A 22,621-nucleotide genomic window follows, 5' to 3' on the forward strand; every position below is an offset into this window, starting at 1 on the left:
GGCGAGTCATAACCACTATAACAGTGAGCTCTTGTTTGATGAATGCTGATGCATGCACATACGCGAGGATCAACTTCAATGCATTCATAAAAAGAAATTGAGCGATATTTGTATTCAAGTTTTGCATATAATATCTACAAGTGGATTAGTGTTTTCTCTTTTCATTTTTCCGTTATTAGCAACTATGGGCTCGTTTGGTACAAGGGATTGGTACGAGGGATAAGAGATAGTTATCCCAGGATTGTAGTGTTATTTTTATCCCTATGGGAGGGTTGGGTAACAATCGCGGGATAACTAATCCCGAGATAACTTATTTCCCAACCAAACGTCCCCTAAAAGTTTGGGATTGCAACGTAGTAGTAGTCGTGTATTAGCAACTAAGAAGAGATAAGCTACTACAGGAAGCCTGCCCTCTGCAATACTTATTGAAATGAAAGTAGTAGTGTTGTTTTTCTGTGTTTATTAGTTTTGTTTGAAAAGAAAGCTCAGGGAAGAAACTTGATTACAACTGAGCAAGAAGGTTAACAATATCTTGGCGTGGCCTACATCTTGCTAGCAATGGTATAGCCTTAGGCATAGTGAGTCCAGGTCCTCCAGTCATGTCAACCAGCTCTTCACTTATTCTCTCCCATTCAAAGCACTGAACAAGTGATCCCAATGCCAAACTAGCTACATGCATTGCCAAATTCTCACCTGGACATCCTCTCCTGCCATATCCAAATGGCATTAGCCTGAACCCATCTCGTTGCCCTTTGATATCGATAAACCTCTCAGGCTTAAACTCATTTGGCCCTTCCCATGTCTTAGTATCATTCTGTATTGCCCACATATTCACCAGCAACATTGTCCCACGTGGGATACGAAAACCTCCAACGACACACTCATCCGAGGACTCATGTGGCACAAGAATCGGAACAACTGGATACATTCGGAGAGTTTCGTTTATTATCCCATGGAGATAAGGGAGTTGAGCAAGGTCTGAGTCATCAAGTAATCTTGGTGACTGTCCTATTTGAGTGCCTATTTCGTTTTGAGCTTTCTTTAGTGCCTCAGGATTGTTCAGAAGAAGTGATAAAGCCCACTCCATTGTGCTAGCTGTAGTATCTGTCCCTGCTGATAACATGACTTGTCCCATGCCCCTTATCACTTCATCTGTGTAATAATCAGGTTCTGAATCTTGGAGTGATAGAAGAACATCAATCATGGTGTTCTTCTTTTGCTCACAAGAAGATCCCTTTCTGTTGTTCTTGTGCTCTTCAATCAAATCTTGCATGAAGTTGTCCCTCTTCTCCTGCAATAGCTTCAGCTTATCTTCAAGTTTGTTTGCTCCTATCCAGTTAAGAAGTGGCACAAAATCTCCTATATTTGTTGCACCACTCAATTGGAAAGTTTCTGCAACAATCTCTTTAAAGCTCCTAGATTCCTCCACAGCAGAACCACCATAGTATCGTTTCCCAGCAATCATCATCATCAGAATGTTCAGTGTCATCTCAAAGAAAGCCGCTTTCATATCCATTGTGTAAGAAGCTCCATCATTGGTTTTACCCCTAACGAGTCGTTGAAGCAGCGATCGAACCTCAACTCTATAGATGTCAGCGAACATTTGAATTCTCTGAGTGGACAAGATTTCATGAGTAGCAATCCGTCTTAGGTTGCGCCAATGTTGGCCATAGGAGGCCCAAACAAGGCTGGTATAATTGTAACCAAGATGTTTTCCAGCAAGCAACCTTGGACGGTTAGCAAAGACGACGTCGTTTTTGGTGAAACATTCCTCTGCAAGAGAAGGGGAAGAGACAAGGAGGACATGGCGCGATCCAAATCGGAGGAAAAGCAAAGGACCATGTTTTTCTGAGATCTTAGCCAATGTTTTAATCAGTGGTTTCTTGAAGAGATATAGATGGCCTATTATGGGTAAAGAAATAAATGGACTTGGTGGGAGATTATGGAATTTTCTAAGGAAATGGTTCTTTAGCAAGTAAAGGAAAGTGAAGATGAGGATGTAGTATGAAATTTCCATGATTGATGCAGATACAATCAAAGAAGACTTTGCAGTAACTATAAGTACCCGTTTTGCCAAAATAAATTTGGATTTTATTTGTCAAACACATATTTGGCCATAGATTTTGCTTACATTTTGGCAAAATCCCAAATTCCAAATCCTAAATCCCAAATCTCAAAACCAGCTCAATAGCTTGTTTTGGGCCAAAATATCATTATTATATTTTTTAAAAATTGCCCCAAATTTTTATATTTTATAAAAGAGCTCACCATTTATTATTTTGTAACAATGTTATTTCGTCTTCTTGGTCACCTGATAGTGTATCATGTAGTTCATTATAAAAATGATAATTTTGTATTAAATTTATTTATGTTCAGAATTATGGTTTGTGATAATATAATGAATGTTATTGATAATGATATTGTTGGGTATTTGTGATACTTTTTAGAACTTGTGGGTATAAGTCATGTTTCATGTTTTTCCAAAATAAATTTGGAAAATATGTTTTGAAAACTGATGTCCAAACACATTTTCATCTTCAAACCAAACTTCACCCAAATCAAAATTTTCAGAACAAATTTGGAAATCTATGACCAAACGCTAGCTAAATAACAAGAATACTCAACTTTGCTTATTGGATTCCCTATTTGAATGGGTTTTTAGGCTAATTTAGTTTCTGGTTTGAGGCTTAATTCTTGTCCAGGAATTGAATAAGGCCGAAGTTAGGCTGATAATTTATGGAGTGCAGTTCTGATGCAGGAAGCCTTTAATTTATACTGTGTGTAGTTATCAGCATATTTGACATTTCATCTTTGGACGGCTAGGTGCCACTTATATGTAACAATTATGGTTGATGATAATTTGTTGTTGAGTTTAATTTTTGTGCGCAGATAATATGTATAACTTTTTTATACCATCAAGTCCATATAATAACTTTATAAATGACAAGTTAAAATGGAGTGACAGGGTAAAAGTCAATTAATGTATATAAGCTATACCCCATCTTGATTATGCTTGTCTGCAGTGGTCCCGGAACAATTGTAGTCCGTCAATTAAGATTCCTTTCTTGTCATAGGAATGAATGAAATTTTGGCCTTTACTCTTGTACTTCAACTTACTAGGTATGTTATGGGCGTCATGTCCTATGTCACAATGCCCCAGTTGCTTGTTTTCTAATTTCTGTTACAGTTTCTCATTACCAAATTGACATGCTACTTGACATCTCAGAATCTTTTCATAACCAGACGTTATATTAAATAAATTAATTTGTAAAACGGATTGCTGGTACTGGAATATCCAAATACTTCAGCTAACAAGAAATACTTTCCTGGGTACTGCAATTATTGTTTTTGACCCTATTCTTCAATTGGTTTAATTAAATAATATTACTAAAATCCTGATGACCAACTGGAGAAGTGGTTTTCTTTATGTAACAATGTTGTACGGACAATTCCTCAATATCTTGTTCATTCTCAAAAGAATATAACTTTGTGCATCTTGGTTAACAGAGAGGCCCCTTATATTTACCTTGTATGCGCCCATACAGCGACAATACTAAAAAGCTCACCAATAAGTACTGCATCTTTAGAATTGTAAATCTCCCATGGGCTGATATGACTAAATATGACTTAGAAAGAATAACCCATCCCCTACCACAGCAGGGGAAAAAAAAACAGGCCAAACTTCTAACCCGTTCGCTTCCACAAACGACAACCTGTATTTCAAATAACTGGTCATCTCTCTAGGAATCATTAATTTTTCTATATGATTCTACAGTTTACTGTTTACAAACCTATGGAATTGGTAACAGTTCATAGGTACTGATTACACATGTCCACAACTTTTGTTAAAATTTTCCAGAAAACAGAAAAACCTCACAAAATATTCATGTTTAAGGAATGATCAGCTTTCTAACTTTATGAATTGGCCTTCTGCACACCGGGCACACCTTACTTTCAACATCCATGATCCTGCAGGAAACTACTGATCTTATGAGAATCCTCAAAACTTCTTTTATCTGTGAGGAATTGGACTCTGTGAAAAGAATAATTTACCTCTGAGCACATTCTTGACAAGTTGCACAATGACCACAAGGAACAAAGAAGCAGTTTCTTGGATTGTCATAGCAAATAACACATATTTTCCCATCATACAAATCCTCTGAAGAGCTTGATCTTCCAGAATTTGCATCTTCTGCATATGTTCCATAAGTTGATCCTAAATCCTTATGTGGCAACATTGGATCGGTCTCGGTTATTATTCTTGTTACTGATGTTTCTTCTGCATAGCTTTCATCATCACAAGCTCCCAAAGATTTCAGTATAAAGCAAATTATTATTACAGCTACTCCTGCCACACATTATTAGGTAAGGCCAACATTTTAACAACTAGTCAAATTCTTGATGTTACTAACTTTTAATATAACATAATGGTAATTATCTTGAGACTTTAATTGCCTGAGAGATTACCTAAAATTCCAACATAGGTGACAAGACGGGCAATGTAAGATATTGCAACAGATACTCCAGACAGGTCATACTGCAGCGGACACATCGTTCATTAAGCTCTTAAATTTCACTAAACGATGTCTTACATTCTTGATGTTTTAAAGAAAAGTTTGGACTTACAGTATCAGGTGTTGCAAGAACAACGTATTGGGTGGAAGGGTATGACAGATCGAGGCGACAAGGTCCATTGTTTGTCGAACAAATACTCTTTGCTTTCTTTATGTTGTAAATTGTTGGTGAAATGTTCACATTCATGAGCAGTGTGACACCTTTGGAATTTTGATTTATGATGCCAATGTTGTACCTGTCATCTTCCTCAATTCTATATGCAGCTTCTATAACAAAAGAAAGCAAGAGGAATGTTTACTCTAGCCAAGTGTGTATAAGTTGCGCACTTCATTTTTTTATTTGTTACTCTCTTGGTTCCAACTTACATGCCACTTTCCATTTGGGAACGTCTATTTGACACCATTTTATTTCCATACAATTTTCAAGATCTAAAATTCATCAAACTATTCATACTTTAATTCTCATGTAACGTTGGCTCTCTTTTTCAACTGCTTCTTTAATATTCTCTTCCATTATCCTAAATACATTATATAAATGTAAATTAGCTTCTTAAGCTCCTTGCCAAGTCAAACTCCATCGCAACAACCCAGTGAAATCCTACAAGTGGGGTCTGGGGAGGGTAGTGTATACGCAAACCTTACCCTTACTCCGGAGGAGTAGAGGTTGTTTCCGATAGACCCTCGGCACAATAAGATGAAACGAGATAGTGTAGTAGTAACAACAAAAGAATCCAGAAAGATAATACTAATAACGTGATAACCAGAAAATAGAGAAAAAAGTAATAACACTAAACAATAACACTGGCACGAAGTACTACAAACACCATCACATAATGTGAAAATGAGATAGTACATAGTTACAGAAAGCATATACTTGTGTAACTTTAAGCTGTTACCAACTTACCATATGTTGTTCCATTTGAAATATCAAATCTAGCAGAGTTTGTTGACAGCACGTTTTCATGCTTTCGCTCTCCTGTTGAAGACAAAAATGACATACTTATTATTGGCATATCCAATCTTCGACTTCATAACGTATACCAAACTCTTGGCACCTTTCATTAAAGACACTTCAAGTTGACTCAAAATACTGCTTTGAGCTTGCCATTTTATTCTGATTCTTGAACCTTTGTTCAGCCACAGAGAAAACCCCTGTATACAAATTACCTTATAAAATCAGTGACTTTTAAACATACCCTTTAAATGGATGATAACAAAGCACAAGATTAGTTCATGCAAACCTTCCGACTGTATGATCCAACAAGCACAGATTTCGACGAGCTCCATTTGGCTTCTACACTTAATTCAGGCTTCTCTGAGAACCCATAAAGGGAAATTCCTGTCTTGTCATCATCTCTTACTTCAACTTGCTTCACGAACAGAGAACTCACCCTAAGTAATCGCGATGAGTTAGGTCCAAGAACCATGTCACAATCGCCATAAAGCCCATATCTTATGCTAAGCAACACTGAAATAGAAAAAAACAAAATGAGTCTGCATTAGAAAGGAATTTACTGAAGAGACAAAAGCATAAAAAATTGGATATTATATGCCACAAATACATATAGAAAGAAGGGCGAGCAAACGAGTCAATTTCTCTTGCCACATCCAACAATGATAGCAATAACGATAATGCTAATGATGCATTAGAAGAGGGTAATCCCCTCTGTGAAAAATGAAACTTGAAGCTGCAGAAGGTGGCATGGAAGACTATTGATAAGGGAATCATCAAATGCTGATAACTCCATATTATAGGAGGAAAAAGAGAATGGCTAGCTAATTAATATGGCTGATTCACCTTTTCTTTTTGTGCAACTAACTGTTCTATGTAAGAAAGGTGGGTATTATGAATGTTAGGTATTAGTAATTCTATCAGAATTCTAGTTGAGAACTGTACTTTACATTCAACATTATAAAGGACCATTACTTCTTTTTTCTTTACTAATAGTCATTTTCAGAATATAAACAAACACGAGTCCCCGTATCACTTTTCTATTTCAAAGGAATTTGAATGAATTCAAGTTTGCCAAATATAAGCTAATGAAAAAAGTAAAGGTTTACAATTTAGAGGATAGACAAGATTTTGGCACAAATTGCTTTTTGCTCCATTCTATGAGCTTAACAAAGAAAAAAAAAACGACTTTTGACGCATAAACTAAATATATATGACTTAACAAAGGCACCATCTAGAATCTTTTGATTTTAGATATGTGAGGTTATTTCTATAAAGCATATCTTTTTTTTTTGGTAACTATCTTTTGTATTAATCACCTTTGAATCTTTACAAAGCCATAGCTAACTAAAACAAAAACACAGCTAGCTATCTAAATGATACTAACATTAATTCTGGCCTATACAAACCATTGTCTAAACTGGACTTAGAAAATAAAACTTTGCATAAGGTCTTAACTCTCATTGATACTCTCACATGACAAATATATGCAATTTCTTTCGCGATTGTCTCCCAGTTTTGATACTTCTTTTCAAAGATCCTTTGGTTCCTCTCCATCCATATAGCATAAACGCATTCAACATATACCATTTTGAATATTTGAGCCTTCTGTGATTTACCTCTGGCACTTTGGATAGCCCAAGCTAGGTGATGTTCCCAGGTTTGTGTAACCTTCTCCTTTCTTTGCAGCCACTGCTGTAATCTGTTCCATAAGGACTTAGAGAATTCACATTCAGCAAACAGGTGCTCCCTTGTTTGCACATGCTTTGGCATAGTATACATTTCAGATCAACTGTTAGACCCATGCCACTAGTTTATCAGTTGTTGATAATCTTCCCTGTAGTTCCAGCCACATGGTAAATTTAGCGTAATTAGGCCTAGCATCATTTCTAAACATGAGACACTTCCAAGGCACCTGCATAGAGATAGGAAGTAATTGCTTGTACACTGTGCTGATCATGCTTCTGTAAGTTCTAACATGTTGTAGCAGTCCCAGGTTCTCCTTGGCTTCCAAAAGCTTCCTAATGATCCAACATGCCTATGAGGGGATTGTAATGTCCCTCAGTTATTGACCTTTAATATCATAAGTGTGAATCCATCTGATCCATATTTTATCCTGTTTATGTTCAGTGTCCAACATGTTTTGATTTGGGCAGCTTTGTTCCACAATTTGATGTTGATGAGGTTCAGGCCTCCCATCGACTTAGGAGTGCAAACCTTATCCTGGGCTACTAAAGCTTTTTTCGTGATTGTGTTGCTTCCGGACCAAACAAAGCTCCTACATTAAGCATATATAGTTTTTAGCACCTTAGCAGGTATTAGAAACAATTGAGCCTAGTAAGTCTGAATTCCAAAGAGCACTGATTTGACCAGCTGTGTTCTGCCAGCATAGGATATGTTTTTAGCAGTCCATGATGTTATTCTGGCTGTGATCTTCTCTATAAGGGGTTGCCATTAGTGCGAGCTTCTTTGTGGATAAAGGGACCCCAAGGTACTTGAAAGGGAGAGTACCTTGTACAAACCCCAGGTGGATTAGTATGCTGCCCTTATCTTCCTAATTGACTCCACCAAAGTAAACACAACTTTTGCCAATATTAGCATGCAGACTTGATGCTCCAGAGAATTGACTGAAGCACTTGTGTAGAGCAGTAATAGAGGATAAGTTTCCTTTGACAAAAAGGAGCAGGTCATCTGCAAAGCTAAGGTGTGTGATTCCTAGCTTTGCACATCTTGGGTGGAACTGAAAAGTTTTATTATCTTTCAGCTCATTGAGCTTCCTGCTTAAGTACTCCATAGCTATTGCAAACATGAATGGAGATATTGGGTCCCCTTGTCGAAGACCTCTTGTAGCATTGAATGGTTCACTAGGTTCTCCATTTATCAACACAGTATAATTAAACGTTTGAACACACTCCATGACTCATGCCACAAATTTATCAGGAAAATCTAACTCCACAAGGGCCTGCCTCAAGAATGGCCATTCAACAGAATCATAGGCTTTTTGTAGGTCAATTTTAATCATGCACATGGGGGATACATTTTTCCTAGTGTAGGACTTAATGAGCTCATGAGCAATGATGATGTTGTCAGCTATTTTTCTGCCAGGAATAAAACCTGCCTGGGCTTCATAAATGATGTCTGTTATCACAGCTTGCAATCTAAAAGCTATTATCTTAGCTATCATTTTGTATAAGACATTGCAATATGCAATGGGTCTAAACTCCTTCACTGAAGTTGGATTAGCAATCTTTGGAATCAGAGTAATGACAGTACAATTTATTGCCTTGTACAACTTTCCAGTTTTGAAGAACTCTTTGATGGCTTCCACTACCTCTGCCTTCACTATGTGCCATACTTTCTTGAAGAATTAGGCATTATACCCATCCACTCCTGGTGATTTATCATTCCCTATCGAGGATAAATCTTCAAATATCTCATGTTCAGTTACCTCTGCACATAGACTGAGTTTTTGTTGATGTGAGATAATTGACCCTCTCCTTATAGTGTCCCTGTTGACTGCAGGTAATGTTTGAGCAGCGCTGAGCCCATCAGTTCTTTGTAAAAGCTCACTATTTCCTCCTCTATGCCCTCAGGTTCAGACAGCTTCTTGTTAGTGAGAGATGTGAGCTCTAGTATCTGTTTCTTTTGAGCAACTAACTGTTCTATGTAAGAAAGGTGGGTATTATGAATGTTAGGTAGTGGTAGTTCTACCAGAATTCTAGTTGAGAACTGTACTTTACATTCAATATTAAAAAGGACCATGATGTAAACTAAGAGTCCACCAAACTGTATAGAGAACCATCAGTTCTCACATAACATACACAACAGTAAGTAAATAATACAACAGTATTTTACGTAAAAAACTCCCAGCTCACGGGATTAAAAACCACGACCTACGCTCATAGGATTTCAACTTCACTAACCGAAAAACTTTAGATTACAACCTATTGTAACCTAGGGATTAAACTCTTAATCCCTCTCCTACTTGCAATAACTCTATTGCAAACCTCTTTGTAATAACTGTATTATAAAGCTCACCACTTTGACTAACTCTAGTCAAACACAAACACAAGGTTTATGGTTTACAAAAATATCCTACGAGATGCTTCTAGCTAAGCTGAGTAGGAATTACAAATGGATAACATTAACAAAGATACAACAATACTAAGGATACACGATAAACTCAGTGCTGGAATCTGGTCCTTTGTTCTGTTACTACTTTGATCTTCAAGCCTTGGAGAGAATGAAGACGGCTGCACACTTGAGAGGAAATTAATGTTTTAGGGTTTGCAAGTCTGTGTAATCCGTTGCCTCATATTGGTAATATATAAGTGAGGTCAGTGGGATGATGTAAGCAAGTATCTGGTACATAACATGCTTCAAAAAGCGACTGTTGTACTGTTGCGTGTGTAGTGCAACAGTGCAACAACTTTAACAGCTGTAAAGAATTGACTTGTACCGTGTCCGTAGGAACTGATAGCCATCAGTTCCCTCCGTTGTTCCTTTGACTGATATCATTGTAACTTGTACCAAACCTGTGACTTGTTGTTCCGAGCACTTTGAGGCTTTGTATCAAGTTCCCTATCTGGTTCGCATATAAAGTTTGTTAAATCATCAAAACACAAAGGCATGTACCTTATTAATTTTTCCCTTTTTAATGATGACAAACTTAGAATTGAAGCTCCCCCTGAAAATCAGATCTCCATATGATTCCCCCTGCAGATTAGTTATATTCCCCCTGAGGACCTGTTTCTCCCCTTCAATTTTTCTTCCCCCTTTTGGCATCATAAAAAGAATTTATGCAAGTAAATGCAAAAAGAAGTCCAGCGAAGTTAACTCATACCACTTGTGTGCACACAATATAACTAAGAACAGAGCACAAGACTATAACATGCATAGCAAAAGACTGAGATGCTCATTGATTAATTAGAGAAGAAAAACATAGGCAGTAATACCATTATTACAAAACATCCACACAATAAACAAACTGAAAGTACCCTAGTCATAAAAACAACAAGCCAAAACAGGACACTGGGACTAAAACAAGTACGAATAAACTGGACACTGATAAGTGGACCGTTTAAGGGGAATTGGAAGAGGGAATGAAGGGGCAAGGGCTTTGAGAAGAGCATCCACTCGAGCATTTGCAGACCAATGCTCATTTATCAACTACTCTTTCAGGTTCTGAACATGTTTCCTCAGGTCTGTATTTTCAGCCGTCAAGCGAGCAACCTCTACACCCTCTGTCCTTCAAGAATGTAATTCCTAGCTTTCAGCCTCCTTATTTCCTTGTTAGTAGCAGTCTGAACGTCAATCAACTGAGAAATCATAGAATTGCTGCCAACTCCCCCTTCTTGTTGATACACTCGCACTCCTCCAAGGTAGTCATTGAGAATGTTTTCTTTCAAGTTCCCACAGATTCTCTTCCCAAAGGAACTTTGAAATATTCAAACACTCTAGTGAGTAGGAACCCATAAGGCAAACCATGGTTCCTATCCTTGAAGTCTGCCACCTTTTCTATATATTCAATCATGATTCCAGGCAGGTTGATAGTAGTGTATCCATTCAATTCTTCTAGGAAGAACAAGTCCGCTATTGAAGTAATGGAACATCTTTCCACGCGAGGGAGCAGGACCTTGTTCACCATCTCAAACATGAGATGGTATTCCGGAAGCAGGGCCTTCTTGTGCACCCGTTCCCTCTCTGAACAACCTGAGGTTTTAGAATGACCTTCCTAAAATCGGAGGAACGGGTCCCTTCAATAGACGAGAGCCCCTCAGTGGGCACACCTAAGATACTCCCCGGTACAGCTTCATCCATCACAAAATCCAAATATTGACCTTCATGCAGATATTGTCATCTTCCACAGTGAACATATCCTCGTAGAAACTGCGAACTTCCTCTTCATAGACTTTGGGACTCTGAATGGTAAAGAGATGAGTCCACTTCTGAAACTCACAAATTTCAACCAGCTGTCTCATGCCTGACGTATCAAGAATGTTAGCATCAAACACTCTGCCCCACAACACTTTTTGCTTCTTCAGCTTTTCTCTTCTGTCAACTTCAGACACTTCCACCTTGGCAATCTTGGAGGAACCGGGTTCCTCATTATCACTTGTCTTTCTCTTCTAAAATTTCTTATTCTCAACACTTTTATCCTTCCTCTGAGACTTACTTTTCTCACCAGACTCATTCTGTTCAACACCCTTCTCTTTATCAATCTCAACACCTTTCACAGACGACCCTTTATTGGACTTCATAATCACAGACTTCTTAGAAGATTTACGAATAAGGGAAGCAGGTTCCTCATTCACCTCTTCGTCCTCAACATCCACAGTATTGGCCAGAGGCAGATCCTCCTCATTCAGTAGTTTTCCCCCTTTTACCAATCTTCTTCTTTTCTTTTTCTCCTTATTCCTTTTCAAAGCATTTTCAAGGGCTTCTTTTTTCTGCTGCCTAGTAGTGGGTCTTTTAAGAATGGGCCCTTTGGAGACTGCCCTACCACTTCTAGCAGCTATAACCTATGTTACATGCATATCATCATAATCCTCCTCACTTTCATCATCTTCTTCTTCAAATAAAGGCTTCATCTCAGGAATCACAAAATCTAATGGAACTACATCTAGATGAGGGGAAGGGAGAGGGTCAGTACTGTCTAACGACTTTTTAGTGGAGCATGGAGTTTCATCCCAAGTAGGAGCAGAGGGAGAAGGTCCCACTATTGGCTCCTCTATAGTACTAACTTGTACTAAGTCACTTGAAGGCACTTGTTCTCCACTTCCATCCCCATTCCCTTTTTCTCCCCCCCGAGTCTCAACACGCACATCATCAGGCACTTACTCCCCAACCAAACTCCCTTTAGTAGCAATAAGCAACATGTTCTCTATTGCTTTCTTTTCACTTACATCCAATAATGTAGAATCAGTAGAGGCGAGAGAGGCGTTATCTGACGTTGATACAATATTTAGATCAAAAGTTGGAGCAGAAGGAGTAGTAGACACACCAGATGCTTCACCAAGACCAGTAATAGGCTCTTGGGCTACAGTTGCCTCCTCAACCCGCTGACTCAAAACCTCCGTTCCCTCTTCTCCGTCTACCAGTCCATTTTCTGCCATTTCTTTATATAGTAGAGGGAGAGGTTGTCGCGACAGACATCTTGGGTGTTTGATTTTTTCGGCTACGGTGGAACCAGAACTCGATGAAGTCAGAGAAGAGACAGTGAGTGGTGGTTGGTCGGAGATGAGGGTTTCACTGGGTGAAGGTTGAGACTCAGATTCAGGCTGTTGTGCTTTGTGAGATGAAGACATAGTAGGAATGACAGTGGTGACTTTAGGAGACTCTGTTGAGAAGACATGGTAATTGTATAGAGCAAAGACACAAGAAAGAGGGTTTTTTGAGAGAAGAGGAAAGTTGGCTTTGATGTTGACAGTTGTGAGAGAGATATGTCTTTTGGAGTTATCTAGAAGGAAGGAAGGACCGATTACAATTGGATGCAACGGACTGGGTAGTCGGGTCGATTTGTAACGGGTGTGATGTTTGGGCTTAAAAGGTGTGGGAAAAAGGGCGGACACATTTTAATAACGTGACACTTTTAACAATTTATGTACGAGTGTAAGAGGAACTACTAACCTAAGTCAAAGGAACCAGGTCCCCTGACTGATTTTTGCAAATATGAACCTTATCCTTCTACCAAATTGCAATGTCATTAGATGCTTGTTTGTCATGTAATTGCCATGCGTTTTTACCTGTAACGGTATAGAATTTAGTTAAAAGTTACCAGAAAACACTTTTTAGCAGTTGATCTTGCCATTCCTTCATAGCCAGTCATTGAGGAACCAGGTTCTCAGTTTAATTTGATTAGTCCCAACTCCAGTTGATTCTTTTCAAAATGCTATATGCTTAATGCTTTGGTGAAGATATCAACTACCTGGTCCTCTATTTGCAAAACTTCATGCAGATGAGACCCTTTTCAACATTGTCCCTGAGGAAATGATATCGCACATCAATGTGCTTTATCCTCTTATGTTGAACCGGGTTCTTTGCCATATTGAGAGCACTTGTGTTATCACACAATAGTGGCACATAGTCAGAGAACACACCAAAATCTTATAATTGTTGCTTGATCCACAATAATTGCGCACAACAGGAAGCAGCTGCCACATATTCAACTTTTGTAATGGTGAGGGCTACAAAATTTTATTTCTTTTTACCCCATGAAATCAAGCACGACCCCAAAAAATGTGCCATCCCAGATGTAATCTTTCTATCCACCAAATAACCAACATAATTTGCATCAGCATGCCCAATTTAGTCAAAATTATCTCTTGAGGGGTAATAGATGACCAGGTCCTGTGTTCCTTTGAGATACCTCAGAATTCTCTTAGCAGCTTTCAGATGAGATTCTTTTGGACTTAATTAGAATCTAGTACATAACGCCACATTAAACACAATGTTAGGTCTACTGGTTGTAAGATACAAGAGTGAACCAACGATGCCCCTATAAATAGTCTCATTCATATGGGAACCAGGTTCGTCCATGTCCAGACGAGTGGATGTGGCGATAGGAGGATCAATGGTCTTTGAACTTTCTATCTCAAACCTCTTTAGAAGCTATTTAATGTATTTATGCTAACTTATCATCGTTCCCCTAGAGGTTTGCTTAACTTTCAATCCTAGGAAAAAGTTCAGTTCCCCCATCATACTCATCTCAAACTCGCTTCCCATAAGTTTGACAAACTCCTCACATAAGGAATCATTTGTTGCACCAAATATGATGTCGTCAACATAAACTTGCACAATTAGCAGGTTCCTCCCTCTTTTCTTCAGAAAAGGAATTTTGTCAACTTTCCCTCTAGTAAAACCATTTTCTAGAAGGAACATGGACAACCTTTCATACCATGCATGATGGGCCTGTTTTAAACCATATAGTGCCTTGTCGAGCTTGAATACATGTTCAGGATGCTCATGACATTCAAATCTAGGTGGTTGTTTGACAAAGATTTCTTCCTTTAAATATCCATTCAGAAATGCACTCTTGACATCCATTTGGATCAATTTGAATTCCATATTAGATGCAAAAGCAATGAGAATTCTGATGGCTTCCATTCGTACAACTGGAGCAAAAGTCTCATCATAGCCAATTCCTTCTTCTTGATTATAGCCTTGAACCACCAACCTGGCCTTGTTTCTTGTTGTATTTCCAAACTCATCAAGCTTGTTTTTGAACATCCACTTGGTTCTAATAACAGTTCTATCTAAAAGTCGGGGAACCAGGTGCCACACACTATTCCTCTCAAATTGATGGAGTTCATATTGCATAGCACCAATCTAATCAACGTCTTCCAATTCTTCCTAGATATTTTTGGGCTCAATTTAAGACAGGAAAGCTGAGAAAGCAAACATGTTTCTTATCTTTGATCTAGTCTGAATTCCTAAATCCAGAGGGGTAATTACACTCTGGAGAGGATGTGAGCTTTTGTGCTTCCAGTTAGACACTTGAGTCTCATGGTGAGAAGACACAGGTTCCACCGTGTGGGATCCATCATTAGCATCCATGGAAGAGTGAGTGCCACTTCTTTGCTCAGCATCAGGAGTGCCTCACACTGCATCAGCAACGCTGTTTTCTGCTTCAGTTACTGTAATGGAGGAACCAGGTTCCTCTGAATCAGCTGAAGGTTCTGTTTCATCTTCTTCATTAGACTCATTGACCTGACTCGTCAGATCTGCCTTCCCTAGCCATATCAATGACTTCTCCAGGAACCTTTGAATGCTCTTCGTCTTGATCATTCTTATCATTAGAATATTTCCCACTTGAGTGGTGTGATTCATCAAAGATTACTTGTATGCTTTCTTCTACACATTGGGTTCTTTTGTCGTAGACCTTGTATGCTTTGCTTTGTGAAGAATATCCAAGAAAAATCCCTTTATCACTTTTGGCATCAAATTTTCTCAGTGCTTCCTTACCATTATTGAGAACAAAACATTTGCAACCAAATGTTCTCAGGTAAGTCAGCTTGGGTTTTCTCCCGTTTAGTAATTCATACGGGTCTTGTTTAGGAGGGACCTGGTCATGCACCTATTTATCAGATAGCAGGAAGTGTTCACTGCCTCAGCCCAAAAGCTCTTTGGTATATCACTATCAATTAGCATTGTCCTTATCATGTCTTCAAGAGTCTTATTTTTCCTCTCCATAACACTATTTTGTTGGGGTGTTCTAGGAGCTGAAAAATTATGACTTATACCATTTTTAGCACAGAATTCGTCAAATTTTGCATTGTCGAACTCAATTCCATGATCAGATCTTATGCTTACAACATTATGGCCCATCTTCACTTGAATCTGCTTCACAAAGACAGCAAAGACTGGAAAAGTTTCATCCTTGGTTCAAAGGAACAAGGTCCATGTGAATTTGGAGTAGTCATCTACAATGACAAAGATGTACTTCTTTCCTTCTCTGTTGCGCATCCTCATAGGTCCACACAGATCCATATGGAGAAGATCCAGTGGCCTTGAAGTGATTACTTCCTTCTTTGGCTTGAAGGAGGACCTGACTTGATTTTCTTTTACACATGCATCACACACCTTGTGGTCTTTGAACTTTGACTGTGGCAGCACACAAACCAGGTCCTTCTTGACTAGCCTGTTCAATAATGAGAAGCTTCCATGTCCCAATATTTTGTGCCACAGTTCAGCATCATTATCAATAGCACTCAAACATGTAAGATCCCCACTGTTTGGAGACTCAAAGTCAGCAACATAGATGTTTTTGAATCTTTTCGCCACCAGAACCACTTCACCAGTTACAGGATTTGTGACTGTGCAAGACTTTGATCAGAACTCCACTTTGTTTCCTTTGTCACAGATTTGAGAGACACTCAGGCTGTATTTCAGGCCATTCACATAATACACATTCTCAATTGAGTGAGTGAGTGTCTTCCCAATTTTTTCATCTCCCAGAATGTATCCCTTTTTTCCATTGCCAAAGGACACATTCCCACCTTGTAGGCTTTGAGTGAAAGGAAATCTTTAGTACTTCCAGTCATGTGTTTAGAGCAGCCGCTATCCATGTAGCATCTTTGACTGCTTCCTTTCACTATTCCCTGCACAAGGAGATCAAAGATTAGACTTAGGAACCCAAACAAGTTTGGGCCCCTTGTATTGAAGAAAAGGGCGAATTAAACTTCTTCTTGTCCAATCAGGCATCGCACGTTTATTAATCAAGGGACCAGGTTCCTTAGCAGTAGATACTTTTTTAATGAAAACTTTATTTTTCTGTTGGGATTAAAATCTAGCTTTACAGGAATCTTTGAAATGACCAGTGTTACCACAATTAGTGCAAAGTCAGTTATCAGGTACAGTAACATACTTGCTATATGGGTTGTAAGGAGACTTTTGCTTTTGGAACTCAATTCCCTGCATGTTCCCTCCGTTACTTTTATACATGGAGGTGATTGTGTCAGAGGACCAGGTCCACTTCAGATATTTATCTAGATCCTTTTTAACCCTGCTTAGATCTTTCTGAAGTTGTCTATTTATTTCAAGTTCAGCACACATACTCAATTTTACCTTTTTGAGTTCATTTTCAAGCTTAAGGTATGCCTCACTCGCCACTTCCTTTCCTTTTAAAGAGTTAATATAATTTTCTATTAAAGTTTTTACAGAAATTTTGTCCCTTTTTAATTCCTCTATTGTTTCCTTTAGATCCACAACTACTACCAACAAGTCATCTCTCTCATGTTCTACTTTTTCAATTTTCTCACTCAGAACATCATTTTCATTCTTTAAATCCTCAATGGTTTCTTTTAAATCAACAACTATGACCAATAAATCATCTCTTTCATGCTCTACCTATCCTAATTCCTTAGTTAAAGCATTTTTATCATTGATAAGGTTATGGTAAGCATCAATCGGGACATTAGCTAAAGATACAAGCTTCTTTTGAGAGTAAGATTTTAAATTTCTTTGAACGTCTAGAAAGTTTACCTCATCTTCATTCTCATCAGATTTTTCCATCAGGGCAAAAATGGAGTCATATTCTGCTGCTTCATTTTCAACCGCCATCATGGAGGTGTCACCTTGTTCATCATCGCCCTCAGATTCACTAGAGGAATATCCACGTGTAGCAAGAGCTTGTTTCATAACATTATCAGCGACATCTTTTCTCTTGAATTTCCTATTAGGAACCAGGTTCCTCTTGGTCGTCTTGTCTGTGTTGTGCTTGTAATGGTTCTATTTGTGGAGAGGACAGTCTTTGATGAACTGTCTTGGATTCCCGCATTTGTGATAGCAATCATAGCCTTTTGTTCAGCTAGAGCTGTCCTTTTTTGGAATACATCCATTTCTGCGAATCATTTTTTGAAACCTCAGTGTTAGATAGGCCATGTAAGCATCATCACCACTTGAGTTACTGTTGTCTGCTTTGAGAACCAAGTTCTTATCCTTTTTGGGTTCTTTTCTTTCATGGTCCTTCTTCTTCTTCTTCTTCTTCTTCTTCTTCTTCTTCTTCTTCTTCTTCTTCTTCTTCTTCTTCATTTCATAGGTCTTCAGATTTCCAATGAGTTCATCAATCGTCAGCTTTTGTAGATCTTTTGCCTCCGTGATAGCATTGACTTTGCTCTCCCAAGAATCAAGTAACACACTGAGTATTTCTATCACAAGTTTGTTCCTTGGAATGATCTATCCTAGAGAATGGAGCTCATTGATAATGGAAGTGAAACGAGTATGCATGTCCTGAATGGACTCATCATCCTTCATCTTGAGGAGTTCATACTCAGTGGTGAGCATGTCAATCTTTAACTGCTTGACTTGAGTTTTTCCTTCATGTGCGGTTTGGAGAGCCTTCCAGATCTCTTTGGAAGATTGACAAGCTGAGATTCTGTTGTACTCGTCTGGTCCAATACCACATACGAGGATCTTCTTTGCTCGGAATTTTTTCTCGATGGCTTTGCGATCGGCATCATTGTACTCCGTCCTTGCTTTTGGGACTAGCCCTGCTGTCTCGCCAATGGTCTTCATAGGGACAAAGGGTCCATCACAAAAGACACTCTAAAGCTCTGAATTTTCAGCCATGATAAAACCATGCATTCTTGTCTTCCACCAGCCATAGTATTGTCCATTGAATCTTGGTGGTATGTAGGTTGATTGACTTTCTTCAAAGCTTGGTGGAGCAGTCATTTAGATCATTTCTAGTTGTTAGCTTTATAGAAAGAACCTGCTCTGATACTAATTGATGTAAACTAAGAGTCCACCAAACTGTATAGAGAACCCGGTTCTCTATCAATTTCCACAGAAGACACACACAACAATAAGTAAATAACATAGCAGTATTTTACGTGAAAAACTACCAGCTCACGAGATTAAAAATCACGACCTATACTCGTAGGATTTCAACTTCACTAACCGAACAAATTTAGATTACAACCTATTGTAACCTAGGAATTAAACTCTTAATTCGTCACCTTCTTGCAATAACTCTATTGCAAGCCTCTTTGTAATAACTCCATTACAAAGTTCACCACTTTGACTAACTCTAGTCAAACACAAACACAAAGTTTATGGTTTATAAAGATATCCTACGAGATGCTTCTAACTAAGTTGAGTAGGAATTACAAGTGGATAACATTAACAAAGATACAACAATACTAAGGACACACAATGAACTCAATGCTGGGATCTAGTCATTTGTTCTGTTGCTACTTTATTCATCAAGCCTTAGAGTGAATGAAGGCGACTGCACACTTGAGAGGAAATTAATGTTTTAGGATTTTCAAGTATGTGCAATCCCTTGCCTCATGTTGGTAATATATGAGTGAGGTCATTGGTATGATGTAAGCAAGTATCCGGTACATAACATGCTTTAAAAGGTGACTACTACACTGTTGCGTGTGTAGTGCAACAGTGCAACAACTTTAACAGCTGTAAAGAGTTGACTTGTATTGTGACCGGAGGAACTGATAGCCATTAGTTCCCTCTGCTATTCCTTTGATTGATATCATTGGAACTTATGCGAGATCTGTGACTTGTTGTTTCGAGCACTTTGAGGCTTTGTATCAGGTTCCTTATCTGGTTCACATATGAAATTTTTTAAATCATCAAAACACAAAGGCACATAACTTATCAGACCAGTACTTTTTTCTTTACTAATTATCATTTTCAGAATATAACAAACACGAGCCCCTATATCAATTTTCTATTTCAAAGGAATTTGAATGAATATTAAATTTGCCAAATATGATAATGAAAAAAGTAAAAAGGTTTACAATTTAGAGGATAGATAAGATTTTGGCACAAATCACGTTTTGCTCCACTCTATGAGCTTAACAAAGAAAAAAAAAAGACTTTTTGCACGAGTCCCTATCGCGCCCCTTTTTCTCTCGAAAGCGGGTTTCGACATGTGATAACTCTTTTAAAGGGTATTAAAATAGAAGAGTCGTCACCTAACGATTTTTGAGGTGCGCTAGGGCTCCTATTCATGAATGACTCTGTTTGAACTAGTCTGTATTACCAAAGATTGGGTAAGGGCTCAATTTACCTTGAAGAGAAGGTATTAGGCACTCTTTGAGGTCTACAATTGTATGTCCCGACCGAAATTACGTTACGTGAGATTATCGGATTATAAATCTCCTATGTGATAAGGTAAGTGAAGGAAGACAGAAAATATAAGACAAATGTAAAGAAGATTTGTAGAAAAAGGAATTAAACTATATTGGCAAATGATTAGTACAAGTCTTTAGAGGTTACAAGAAACGACCTAATTTTTCTAAGTTAAAAAAAATAAAGGCGCGAACAATAAGCATATAAAGGGGGTTCCTAAGTTTTTTAGCCTAAAGGATCACCCCGTGCAACATAAATAATACTTCGCTACTCCCTTAGGGTAGGGGTTGCTCATATTATTTAGCGGGCACGAACTATCATCTCCTACTACCCAATTACTATGTTAAAGTTGTTTACCTAAAGCGTTCTAGTTGAATTCTAAACCGTGTCCTATGCGTGCACTATCTGTCCCATGCCTACGATCTAGGAGGCTTTGGACCTACTATTTGGGTGGTTCTAGACTTTACTTAGGGTGCTCAAAACGATAAAACTAGACGCACATTTAAAACATGTAGGACTACACATAAAGACAATAAATGGCTCAAGTTAGCCTCCACACATAAGCAACAAAAGCACGCTCACTTAGTGGCTTTTTGACCACTTCATGGGCTACCACGTGGGGGCCTTTGTCCCCACTTATTAATTATCCGCAAATCCTTAATTATATGGTTAATCTTTCATTAAACCAATAATTAACCAATTATTCACATAATTAAAAATTATCCCAAATTACTTAAAATATTGCTCATTTTTAGCATACCTTATACACCTCACTATCATGGCCATGTGGTACCTTGTAAGGTATTAGTCCATAATGACAGATTTTATATTAGGCAGTAGGCAATTTCAGAATCAAGGCATATTAGAGTCGTTAAGTCCTATAGACATGGATTCTATGTGATCCCAGTTCATGAAACATCTTACGGGCAGTGTTGCTATCAAATTTACAGATTACATATGTTATAAACCTATAGACATGATCTCTAAGTTATTTGTGCCATGGGGCAGCGAAACGCCATTAGAAAACTCGAAATTATTCGTGTTTGGTCCTATATGCATGTTTTCTAAACGAGTAACAGTATCCTATAGGCAGGTTCTCTAATAGTTGGTACTTAAACACAGATTCATCATGCATATTCCTATAGACATGTTGTCTAGGTGAGCAGTGTAATAGGAACAACAGAAGCAGTCGACTAGTTAATTAATTAAAGCCATATAGACATGGTATCTAGATGAGTATTAGCAAAGGCATGTATTAGTGCGATCTCATAGGCATGTTATCTAATAATCATATTGCAATTACATAACTAAGCAAATAGTTATTGACATTTGATTCCTATAGACATGCTGTCTAATGGCGCATAGAAGTAGACATGGGAGCAAGTAAAGCATTTATTCAAACAATATGCTTTTGATAATGTACGGGTATTAGACAAGTTGAGTAGGTGAAGTGTTCAATTTCCTATAGGCATGATTTCTATTAGTGAGTAGAATTAAAGCACATCAAACAAATAGCAAACAAAGCAAATAAGCCATATGGATAAGTTTTCTACCCATTTAGGCGAAAATTAAAGTATACTAATTCCCCAACCATTTGTTTACAAATTATTACAGACCCAATAAAAGAAAAATAAGCTCAAACATTACAAAATTGAAATGACTACGGGCCTAACAAATAGCGCATGCCCAACAAGAGATAACCCAGTACCGTCTGGGCCTTCAATAGGCTTATCCTTTACACGAGTAGCAAATCCAAACCCAAATTCAACTCAAACATTAGAATGTATCGAATGCACAGCTCAGGCCCACTCTTGGGCCCGTATCAAGCCCAGATATAAGCTCTACTTACTCAGAAGTTTGCAAATTAACAATCTAACTTCATAAACTAACGAATCACATATGACAAACATTTAAATGATTCTGGAACCTACTGACAGCAACTCCCAAGAAAGCATGATTTATAGGAAAATATATTTGCATATCATAAGTAAGAGTGACAGGATTGATTAAACAAAGAACATGAGAACTAGGAGAATCAGTAGGTCTTAATTTCAACATGGTAAGTTTGACATGGCAAACTAACAACACAGGTTCAATCATTCAGCAGGTGATAGCATGCTGAGCATAAACATAACATTAGAAGAGTTGAGGAGATATGCCACTTAGAGTTAACAGGGTAAGCATACCAGATACATACAAGATGAATATGCTAAGCTTTCCAAAGTGAGTTTAGAGAAATTTTAAAACTAGGAATCTAAGTCATGAAGGTCTAATAGAATTATAGTCAGAGAATGGCAATTACACATAGTAAACAAGCAAGTAAGCATGATATATAACAGCCAATAAGAATCCTAGTCATGCTGAGTATAACACAAAGATTCCTAAGTCCAAAAATATAATGGTAGGAAGACACATCAACTTGAGATCAAATAGAATAGACCAACTCCAGAACTTAAGCCAGTCAACCATGCATAATAATAGAAACTAAATGTATTGGGACTCA

General features: G+C 38.0%; 3 protein-coding genes across 5 annotated transcripts; all 3 read right to left on the reverse strand.

Moving 5' to 3' along the window:
* Positions 1-422: 422 nt before the first annotated feature.
* LOC104118389 (cytochrome P450 81Q32-like) lies at positions 423-2,103 on the reverse strand. Its single transcript, XM_009629619.4, has one exon. It carries the CDS (start codon positions 2,015-2,017, stop codon positions 503-505), a length of 1,515 nt encoding a protein of 504 aa, XP_009627914.1. The 5' UTR covers positions 2,018-2,103; the 3' UTR covers positions 423-502.
* Positions 2,104-3,697: 1,594 nt separating this feature from the next.
* On the reverse strand, positions 3,698-6,327 carry LOC104118390 (E3 ubiquitin-protein ligase APD1-like). 3 transcript variants are annotated; one of them, XM_033652079.2, is made up of 8 exons: positions 6,137-6,327; positions 5,816-6,042; positions 5,630-5,726; positions 5,479-5,550; positions 4,627-4,841; positions 4,468-4,537; positions 4,054-4,348; positions 3,698-3,969 (listed from the first exon to the last, which is right to left on the reverse strand). In XM_033652079.2, exons 1-8 carry the CDS (start codon positions 6,180-6,182, stop codon positions 3,891-3,893), a joined length of 1,101 nt encoding a protein of 366 aa, XP_033507970.1. In that variant the 5' UTR covers positions 6,183-6,327; the 3' UTR covers positions 3,698-3,890. The 3 variants fall into 3 exon arrangements, with proteins under 3 accessions (XP_033507970.1, XP_070048035.1, XP_070048034.1); XM_070191934.1 differs by having other exon boundaries at positions 4,627-4,838; positions 5,630-5,741; positions 6,137-6,316; XM_070191933.1 differs by having other exon boundaries at positions 5,630-5,741; positions 6,137-6,316.
* An 8,796-nt stretch (positions 6,328-15,123) lies between these two features.
* Positions 15,124-18,057, reverse strand: LOC138903060 (uncharacterized). The gene is made up of 8 exons (XM_070190975.1): positions 17,888-18,057; positions 17,509-17,698; positions 17,092-17,373; positions 16,433-16,625; positions 15,952-16,340; positions 15,631-15,864; positions 15,365-15,589; positions 15,124-15,297 (listed from the first exon to the last, which is right to left on the reverse strand). Exons 1-8 carry the CDS (start codon positions 18,055-18,057, stop codon positions 15,124-15,126), a joined length of 1,857 nt encoding a protein of 618 aa, XP_070047076.1.
* Between the last annotated feature and the right edge of the window lie 4,564 nt (positions 18,058-22,621).

The sequence above is a fragment of the Nicotiana tomentosiformis genome, chromosome 12, assembly GCF_000390325.3.
Source record: "Nicotiana tomentosiformis chromosome 12, ASM39032v3, whole genome shotgun sequence".
In the NCBI taxonomy this organism is placed as follows: domain Eukaryota; kingdom Viridiplantae; phylum Streptophyta; class Magnoliopsida; order Solanales; family Solanaceae; genus Nicotiana; species Nicotiana tomentosiformis.